The 10,432-nt window shown below is 40.8% G+C and overlaps 1 protein-coding gene across 2 annotated transcripts; it reads left to right on the top strand.

The window, feature by feature from the left end:
- Positions 1–321: 321 nt before the first annotated feature.
- flad1 (flavin adenine dinucleotide synthetase 1) lies at positions 322–8,391 on the top strand. Of its 2 annotated transcripts, XM_020641996.3 has the most exons (11): positions 322–678; positions 1,535–1,631; positions 1,834–2,002; positions 3,013–3,390; positions 4,494–4,607; positions 4,684–4,951; positions 5,204–5,351; positions 5,697–5,795; positions 5,950–6,139; positions 7,876–7,949; positions 8,035–8,391. In XM_020641996.3, the coding sequence occupies exons 2-11, from the start codon at positions 1,624–1,626 to the stop codon at positions 8,168–8,170; spliced, it is 1,584 nt and encodes a 527-aa protein (XP_020497652.1). In that variant the 5' UTR covers positions 322–678; positions 1,535–1,623; the 3' UTR covers positions 8,171–8,391. The 2 variants fall into 2 exon arrangements, with proteins under 2 accessions (XP_020497652.1, XP_020497653.1); XM_020641997.3 differs by lacking the exon at positions 1,535–1,631.
- Positions 8,392–10,432: the final 2,041 nt, after the last annotated feature.

Here is a 10,432-nt window from a genome sequence, read left to right as displayed (position 1 = left end):
ATTAATAATAGCCCCCTGATTGCTGCAGATTGACCAGTTCAAGGGTCCTGTAACAGTGCATACTCCATGCTCACTGTCATAATGTTACAGTTTACATACACACTGAAATATGAGATTACTTATTGTGCATTTGCTTGTGAAAATAAATAAGCATGTCGTCATCTGCCTCGTTTCACAATAATCAAGTTGCAGAGTCCCGGGTACGATCTCACAGACGTGCAAAAAAAAAAACCGCCACCCATAGACATGATATTTATGGTGAAATCACTGTAATGACTCGTCTGGCCAGCAGGGGCAGACGAGTGACGTACTGGTCTGGATGAGGCAACAAGAGAAGAAGTCGTGTCTCAGCAGTTGTTGTTGTCATCCTGCTGTCTGGATGGAGAGGATTCAAACACTCAGCAAACAGACGGAGCAGTCGTTTAGCTTATAGCTGTCGTGTTTAACTCCACGGTGGATGTACTTGGAGACGCATAATGCTCCGTAACGCACAACAAGAACGACCACTTCCGTGTACATATAAAGGCTGCGCCGCCTTTCTCAACGTGATTGGCCACACGACCTCCCCTGAAAACCTTTCTCGCTTGTGATTGGTCGGCCGCCTACTTGCGTTTTGAATGGCATGCTGTAGACACTAGACGGCTAAGGATATGTAACGAGGACATATGCGACTTAGGAGTAAGTTTACACTACTTACACGAGTTATCACCGAATTAATTATATAGTAAATGTTGTTTTACTTCACTGTATATGTAATTTGATAAATCTACATGCTACTAAACAAGTCACTTATTGTATTTGAATGCTAATGCTTGCTTGATGCTAGTGGCCCACCCCCTCCTCCCCTTTCCCCACAATCTGTTAAGTAACATTCACCTAGCAAGGGGACATGTCTTAAACATTATCTACGATAGGTACGTGACACTTTGATGGTTATGAAGCAATGTGAAGTACTTTCTTTGTTAAAGAAGGAATATACATGACGCCAATGTCACTGTTTCGTCAGGTCAGGTAACTTCCAGTGTTTAGTAATGAACAAAGTGCGGTCAAGAATAGCAACTTCTCCTGCACCTGTCAGTCCGTCTTCACTCCTTTCAGCATTGTTTAAGCATTGTTTGTCCCTTTTTTTTAATGACTTCTGTAGACAGCTTAAAGACAGCCTTATTTTCGCCATGTCAACATGACTTATCAATTAAAATTGGAGCCATGTTTATTACATTACAAATGTCTCAAGTCGAGTACATTATCTGAGTTAATATAATTGTTTCTTTGACCCTTTTCAACTTTATCCCCCTGTCAATTTGCAGAGTCATTATAAGCTTTATTGGCATGTAAATGTATATATTCAGGGATAGACACAATTGTTTAGAACATGGACACAGGAATGAGTCATTATTATTACTTGATGCTCTGTTTTTGCTCCATTATTTTCAAAATGCTCACAGTTTGGTTTTTATTTTCCTTGTCTTTTTTTTTTATTATTATTTTTTAAATATTTGTTCTATAATCTGCTCCTTCATGTTTCTCTTCCAAGATACTCCCAAGTAGGTGGCCAGGTGTCATCAAGGAGAAGAGGGCCTGAGCTGTTATGAAATATTTTGGGAAACTCCATGTGGGTTCTTCATGTTGATGTAAGAGTCACAATGAACTTTAATGGATCAAGAAAGTATATAGAGAACAAAAAAAAAAGAATAGTATGGATTTACCTGTCTGTTATTAGATAATTACCTCAACATATGTTTGCAGCTCACACAGTTATCACAAATCACGCATGCAGAAAGTGAAAATACTTCATTAGCAGTGTTGTAAGGATTTTTTTTTTTTGTCTTCTAGCCTTGCTTTTCCCAAACTGAGTAGAGCGACCGTGCGTGTCAGGAGACTGGCGGCTCATCTCTGCAAAGCAACAATGTCGTTAGACCGCCAGAGCTCCAGTCCGTCCTTTTCAAGCAACGGGGATGCTCCCACTGCTGCCATTCTCATTATTGGAGATGAGATACTCAAGGTGATTTAGTGTTGATAGATTTGATGAGTTTGTATGATTTTTAAGCTACAATAGTGTACCTGACTGTATCCTGATGTAAGTCAATCAGCATGTCCTGACCCGTGACAGTAATGTTTAGAGATAAAGCTCGGTATCCTGTTCTTCCTGTGACTGACACAACACACAACGTTCCGTGCACTGTAGGTGTAGACACTGAGGCTAAGCAGTGGCGACATGTCCGCTCTGTTAACATCTGGCATATGTGGCCATAGCTGCTGAATTCAGGAAAACATGCTCTGAAAGTCTGACTCACATATCTTAATGCTTCCTCCGGCATCATGTCAGCATTATCTGTGTCCTGTGCTTGTCATGTGACATGCGGAGTCTGCGCACACAGCAGTCAGTTCACTCAGTGCTGTAGTGAAGGGCTGACAAATGGGATATCAGACAGGCTTTTCTCGTAGATCAATCACAGAAGAGAAGACACTGACAAGTTTTGGTTTTACACCAAACAATAAAGAAAAAGTGGTTTATGGCATGTTGCAGGTCATATGCTGAACATTGCATTTCTTGTGATGTCACTATTGAAAATGCACACATTGCATGCATGCAAATTCGTATCATGCAGCGCTAAAATAAACACTTATTTATATTAGATCTGCACACTCTAAAGATTTGTTTTATTAATAAATAATACATTATATCATGGACCCCTAATTCATTGGTATGCCTCAGCTCTCTGGACTGTCAAGCAGTCAAGGATCCACACTTCAAGTCCTCAGTAAAAGCCTCTGATGGTTATTTGATGTGGCAGCAGTGTTTGGTTTTAAATGAAACGTTCACAGCTATTCCTTGACTTGACATGATCATGATTAAAACATGAAGCCTTTGATTGTCTAATGTTGTGTCCTACACATTGACTTTCATCAAGCATACCTTTGAGCCATTATTAAGTCCTTGAATGCAATATTGAAGTGAATTAATTATCACATTGAAACTTACTTGAGGGTCTCTTGTCATTGGTCTACCAGGGTCACACTGTGGACACCAACAGCACCTTTCTAACAAAAGCACTCAGGAAAATTGGAGTGTCCGTGCAGCGAATAACAGTCATTCCAGACGTCCAGGAGCTCATTGCCAAAGAAGTGACCCTCCTTTCTTCACAATATACACACCTCATCACCTCAGGGGGCATAGGCCCCACCCATGATGATGTCACCTTTGAGAGCATCGCCATGGCGTTTCAAGAGGAGTTACATCTCCACCCGGAGCTCGCTCGGCTTGTGGAGGAATTCTTTGGGGTGGCTGATAAAAATAGTGCTGCTATGAAGCTGGCCATGGTGCCGCGCTCAGCCAAACTCAATTATGGAACTGACCCTCGGACTGGACAACCGCTACGCTACCCGCTGGTGAGTGTACACAAGACAGAGGGGGATCAGCTTATTTAATTGAATGTCAATTGTTAAATATCATGTTGACATAAAACAAAGAACTAGATCAAATTATATCCAAGCAATTGAGGACGAGTACCCTTCTCAGTCTTTTGACTGCCTGTGTTAAAATTGATGCCCCGGATATCGGCTGTGCTGCGTGGGGCCTTTTGTTTTCAGTCAAGCAAAAATCTTTAAGCTTGCACAACTTTCAAGAAGACGTTCACTGACATAATGTCTGTTCCATCCTGTTCTGGGGTTATTTTAGGAGACGGATTGCAGCATCATCTACAAACCAGACCCTGCACGATTTTCAGCAGCGTCTCTCTGTGGGCTAAATTGTTGTATTAACCATTTAAAGACCACGGCAGTGTTAGAAATACACACCTGCTGCTGTTTGTATTACACTTTCCTGCTATTCAGTCCGTTAATATAGCTGTTTTCTCCTGATGGTGGTCCTTGAATTATATTGATATTGTCCTGAATAGTTGTAGGTAGATATGCACAACAGAAAGATGTTCTTATTGAAGTTAAAGTAGTCATGCAATGACATAGCTACATACCTGTGTGCATTTTTTTGTTTTAGCCAGGTCATACACAAAACATTAATTGCACCATAACACACCCAGAACATATGACTCACAACTGACCGTCCACTCCTCGACATAATGAAGTAATCAGAGGAGACAGAAACCGATTCACTTCTCTGTTAAATCAAAAAAACATCTTTAAAGTACAATAAAAATATATGCACAGCAACTTTCTATAAAATGAATTGTCAGAGTATCAAACATGTCAATATTACAGAATTTGCAGACAAAGTTAAATAATGGTTAGACTTTGATAGGATTCAAAAATTGTAGCTAAAAGGTGGACTCTAAGATGAGCTTTGAGACGCCGCTACCTTTAACACTAGTTATAATATCTCATTGGAGTATCAGTTGTATCCGCACTAGAAAATACTCATAAAATCATCCATAAAAAATACACAAATATTCATCAAACGTGTGGTTTTAGTGGAATACACTGAATACATGATCCTATGTTCTTTGAGAGAATTATGTATCCACCTTCTTCTTCAGGTTAGTGTTCGTAATGTGTACATCTTCCCTGGGATCCCATCTTTAATGGAGAGGGCCTTCAGTGGACTGGAGCATCTATTCGCAAGTTCAGGGACCACATTTCACTCTCGTGAGGTAACACCATGACCACAGATCCACCGGAAAAATGTGTTTTACAGTATGAGAGCTAAGAAAAACATCTTTGTATCAGGTGTTTGTGGATGCAGATGAGGCAGAGATCGCCCCCGTGCTGACCAAACTTCAGGCCGGTTGGGGTCGGAAGGTGGCTCTTGGTTCGTACCCAGACTGGCTGAGCAACTATCACAGAGTCAGGCTGGTCCTGGACTCTGATCGCCAGGAGGAGGTGGACAAAGCCCGGACTCAGCTGCTAGACGAGCTTCCTAAAGGAAGTGTGGTGCCCTTAGTCACTGACACGGTGTCCATCGCCACGGCTGAGGTGTACACACTGTCCAACAGCGGTGAGGGGAGACAGAGAGTCGCAGAGAACAATAGTAAAACTATGTCAAGTTAAAACAAAGTGAATATTGTACTCTTTGACTTTACACAAGCATTGGGGCCAATAAAGGGAGAAAAATTATTGAAGTAATTAAAGCTGTAAAATCAGAGTTGGTTATAAAAAGAGATTAAAATCGGCATGAGACTGATAACCAGCCAAATTTGACTCCATTCATTTTTAAATGTCTTCTCACTGCGGATTTCATTTCCCTCAGGCACACCACTGGGCGAGAAAGTTACGACTGCTCTGAAAACCATAGAGGCTGCACTGGATCAGTATTCGACAGAGGAAGTGTGCGTAGGCTTCAACGGAGGCAAAGACTGCACAGCGCTGCTCCATCTGTACTACGCTGCAATGAAACGGTAACAAGCGGGGAGAAGATGAGAGGAGAGAGATCACTGACTGTAGAGGGTGGAATGATTTAACTAGGGCAAAACAAATGACCTGAGAGAGATGGAGATGAACAGGAGATTCAAATTAAAAACATAATGATACCACTTCGGCGTAGTGAGGCTTCACAGTGAGGAATAAGTGGAAGAAAGGAAATGAGTCTAGCATCAACTTGGGACAAATCTCAGAGCCAACATGTTTGGCCTTTTTCTTCATGACGTGAATTGAAAAGATACAGATAGTTAAAAGGATAAACAGAAACCTTTTTTTTCTTTCTATTTCTTACTCTTCCCTTTTCTCTCTCTTGACACTCACAGCCGGTATCCAGATGGAAAAGACAAAGTAAAAGCACTGTATATACGTATTGTTTCCCCTTTCCCAGAAATGGAGAGATTTCTTCAGGACACGATAAAAAGGTGAGATGGGTACTGTTAACACTTTACAGATTATTGTTTTTGCAGTATTTCTGGTGTCAACAGCATAAGTAGTTGTTTATTCTTCCCAAAGGAGTGTCCCAATCTTCTTTATGTGAGCACATCAGCTCATGATTTATCTTGACGTGTCCTGCAGATATGACTTGGAGCTGTTTTCCGTGGAGGGGAATATTCGGCAGGCGCTGAGCGAGGTGCAGGAGAGGAGGCCGGAGCTGAAAGCCGTCCTGATGGGGACCAGGAGGAGTGACCCCTACTCTCACACACTCACACCCATGTGTCCCACTGACCCCGGCTGGCCGAGCTACATGAGAGTCAACCCTTTACTCGTAAGACACAAACACTTACCGTACAAGAAGAGAGTAACATTTTTCTTGTGGTGGTACACAAAAACAAAATCATACCATGCATGAGTGATGAGGATCATCATGTTATTCTCATAGGTGTAAAATACATGAAACCACAACATAAATAGCATGAGGCTCACCTTTCTTCTTCTTTTTTTTAACCTTAAGAGCACCTGCAGATATTAATTTTAAAAACGAGAACCAAGCAGTCCTTGTGTTTCCCTGCATTTTAATGTTGCACTCTTTATATAGCTGCGGGTGAAACTGCTACTTGACTGCTAATACAAATCTGTTTTCACTGCTCCAGCCAGGCAATTTCCCCTTGTTACACATAATGTTATTTGTCATCTCAACTGAAGCTTCAGAGGGCAGATCTACAGGGTGTGAACAAAATATTACAACACCTGCACAGTTTAATCCGCTTCAACAACCCTGCAGGAATGCTGCATTTGTGAAGCTTTGAATTATGTTGTGAATATTATGCAAGCGCCATCACACAAACAAATAGGGAACACAAGTAGACAATGTTATGCCTGTCCATCATACATAAAATAATTGAGTCAGTAATGTGAGTCAGCACCTTTCTGAAACACATTTTTAACATGAAAAGCTTCATGTGGTGGACGTTAAAGTGCCCATGAAACAGAACTTTGAGAGTATCTGACTGATGTGTCGAGACATATTTCCAACTGAAACAGGACGGAACCAATCACAAGGTATAAGGCGAGACGTTGGGATGCTGCACTGTAGCCATATGTATTCAGACATGGCCTCTCTGTGTGGAGTTTGCATGTTCTGGGTTCTCTCAGGGTACTCCGGCTTCCTCCAACAGTCCATAGACATACGTGTTAGGTCAATTGGTGACTCTAAACTGCACGTTGGTTTCACTGTGAGTTTGGCTTGTTGTCTGTCTCTATGTATCAACCCTGTGATTGACTGGTGAACAGTCCAGGGTGTACCCCGCCTCTCGCCCAATGACAGCTACCTATCTACATATAGTTACTATGTCACTGTAGCTTTGTCTGATTTTTGGAGGCTGTGAGTCTTGTAGATTAATCCAATGAATTTACAATCACTGTACTCCATAATGTGCTTCTTCTGTACATGTATACATGTAATCCCTTTCCAGTAATCACAGGGGTTTAGTGTTCCTTTTCGGGGTCTTCCCTCCTGATTCTGTGTGATGAGGTACACATACCGATATGGTATCATAATGAGTATTTATCTTGAGAATAATGGAGATTTAACAAGTTGAGGTAATGGATGGATGGACAGATGGTTCGATAACGTTGGGATGAATTTGATTGGCTCGTTAGCTTTAATAAAGCTATTTAATTGGTCAAAAAATGTGTAAACGGCAACGCCACTGAGACTAGGATGAGTCATCATACATTTGAAATGTTTTGCACATAGAGAAAATACAGCGATTTATATGTTAAAGATACTCAGATAATCCTTTATTGAAATATATTTGACAGATAAAAGAATATTGAAATATGTGGATCAAATCCAGGAAATTGTATTTTTCATTTTATGGGAACTCAAATTCATGTTGCTTTCAAATATGTTAACAGTCATACTGATAAAGCCACAATAGATCATATGAATCATCAGTAGTTGACTTCATTGTTTATAAATTCCTCTGAGCTGCACTCCTGATACATAAAGGAGGATCATCATCATCACAAAGCAATAAAATTTGATGTCAACACCCACAGGACTGGACGTATCACGACATCTGGTCCTTCCTGAGGACGTTATATGTGCCCTACTGTATTCTCTATGACAAAGGGTAAGAATTCAACCTTTTCCACTTTACTCTCACTTTGTTCAGTCTGAAAAACACTCAAAAGTCTTGATTTTGAATTCTGCTGCAGGTACACCTCACTTGGCAGCATGGACAACACCTGTCGAAACACGGCCCTGAAGATTGTGGATGGGAGGGGGGTGACGCGGTACAGGCCAGCCTACCTGCTAGAGAACGAAGAAGAGGAGAGAAACTCTCGTGCCTGATGTCGCATCACCTGTTGCTTATAGACCTAGATTACCTACACACAGCACAACATGGACATTTTTTAATCATGTCTTTATGTGAATACTTGCAGAATGAGATTGTGAAGGAAGTCTCTGCATGTGTGTGTGTGTGTGTCTGCATTCTGTTAATATATATGTGACTTTGCTCTGAGTAATGGTTCTCTGTACTGTTGAATAAAACATCAATCTGTGTCATCTTTCTCCTTTGTCATGGTACTATTTTTAAGAGGACTCTCACAGACCGGAGCTTACAGTGTTTTCTCTTGATTTATCTAATTCATTTGTGCTGTTTCTAAATCGAATAAGCACAATCTGCCCAGAAGAGACAGCCTCTATCTTTAAATCTGTTAGTAAATAATGTGAGAAGGTTTCTGTCAGAAGGAGAAAAGGATTTTTTTTCAGTGCTGTGTTAGCGGAATGGATACAACAGTGAAGGTCAACCAGCAGGCTCATATTGATTCACCTGTGTCTTACATGAATATCCATAATGGCAGATTTCAGCGTGTGAAACTCTGAAGCATCTCTTCAGCTGTAATACACTGACTAATGTGCACCCTGATGTTGTAGTACTCTATGCGCACCTCACGGGCGCGTTGTTCTCACTTTTTCCATTATGCAGCCGTGATTACAGAAATTACCTCCTCTGTTTCCAGACGTGATTGAATCCAGGCTCATCGATCCTCTCTCTCTCTCTCTCTCTTTCTCTCTCTCTCTCTCTCTTTCTCTCTCTCTCTCCCCGCCAGGAGATTAGTGAACGGCGCGCGGAGAGGATCGATACCGGCCGATCTAATAAAGCGGGTCGCTTACGAGGCCACCGCGGGGTTGCACACACTGTTACACCGGCAATTACCTCCTCCGCCCCCGCCCCTAACTTATTTGTCCGGGCTTCACGGCTTGCTTGATTTATTAATAATAACAGTAATAAAAGAGGCAATGAACAGAGGCTTCATAATCACAGCAGCAATGTAATGGTATATGAGATAAAACACCGGGACAGTGTCTGGAATGATGATATTTGTTTGGAAGAAAATTACATTCCTATAAAAAGTTGTGATTGGTTTGAGGCACACTCCCAAATGTGACACCTCTTACAGAGTTTATAATGCACTTGACAATATCAGTGTGATGCATCACTAAACACACAGTCCAGTTTATTTTATGAGTTAAGTTTTCTTACTTTCCAACTTCACCAAAAGTCTTTTTTAGCACTGCTTCAAGGTTATTTTTGATAATATTATACACCTATAATATGTTACTTTGCTGTTAACACGTGATACATTGGGGGAAATATATTCTGCTTTTTGGTGCACTTTTTAACACTATTCAGTTTAAAAATATGCCTAAAACACACAAAAAATGGGTCGCTTGTAAAACCCTTTTCTTCTTTCTCCCCCCACCTTTTTTTTTTTTTTTTTTCTAACACAACACACTTTTTGGTACAGATCCTGTAATTTGTTAGTCTTTGAGTTTTTGGCAGTGCACTAATGAGCGATTTTTCCTCCAAATGTCTCAGATGCTTTCTTTAAAATATCCCTGGAAGGATCAAAGGAGTAAAAATACTCAACTTTTTAAAAGCAAAGATAAGAAATTACATTATTCCCACATCCCATCTTATTAATAATATCAGGATTCCCACATGCTGTTTCCTATGCTACATTGAAGTGGGGACAACAGAAACAATATTTGAAAGCAGCTCCTCCTTGACTGGCTCCAGCAGAACGATGCAGTAAAAGATGTGAATGCTGCTTCCATCACTACACGCATGGCTGGGATGCTAAATTGAAGCTGACATTTGCATGATAGCTTCCTAAAGTGTGTTACCTTTGTCCTCCTGTCTCCTTCGTCTCCCACAGTTTCATCTTTATCTTCACCCTCTCTCGCTTGTCACTCCATCACTCTCACTTTCTTGTTTCGTCTTTTATGTCTGCTTCACGACTGTATCCGCCTACTGTTTACTGTGTTGTCATCACTTCCTTCCTCGCTGACTTTTGTAGGTCTGAATTTCAGTTTTTCTTAAGATGGTTTGATTTAGATACCTGAAGACAGATTCAGAATAACATCTGGATTGACATATCGGGTGGATATTGGTGTTGACTTGTGGCCTAAAATATTTTTTTCTTGCATGTTCAGCCCTGGACTGCATATTTATGAGTCTTGTTTTTAAGTTTTAAAATCTACAAAAGAAATTAGAGCAACTTTTGTGTTAAACAACTGTGAAATATAAGAAAAAGTGGATCCCCT

The sequence above is a fragment of the Labrus bergylta genome, chromosome 8 (assembly GCF_963930695.1).
Source record: "Labrus bergylta chromosome 8, fLabBer1.1, whole genome shotgun sequence".
NCBI lineage: Eukaryota > Metazoa > Chordata > Actinopteri > Labriformes > Labridae > Labrus > Labrus bergylta.
This window is presented reverse-complemented; position numbering and strand designations above follow the sequence as displayed.

Bases quoted from the DNA above. Each gene is read 5' to 3' on its own strand.
- flad1 (XM_020641996.3), top strand. The intron at 2,003-3,012 runs GTGATTTAGTGT...TTGGTCTACCAG, and splicing joins TTGGAGATGAGATACTCAAG to GGTCACACTGTGGACACCAA. The intron at 5,352-5,696 runs GTAACAAGCGGG...TGACACTCACAG, and splicing joins TACTACGCTGCAATGAAACG to CCGGTATCCAGATGGAAAAG.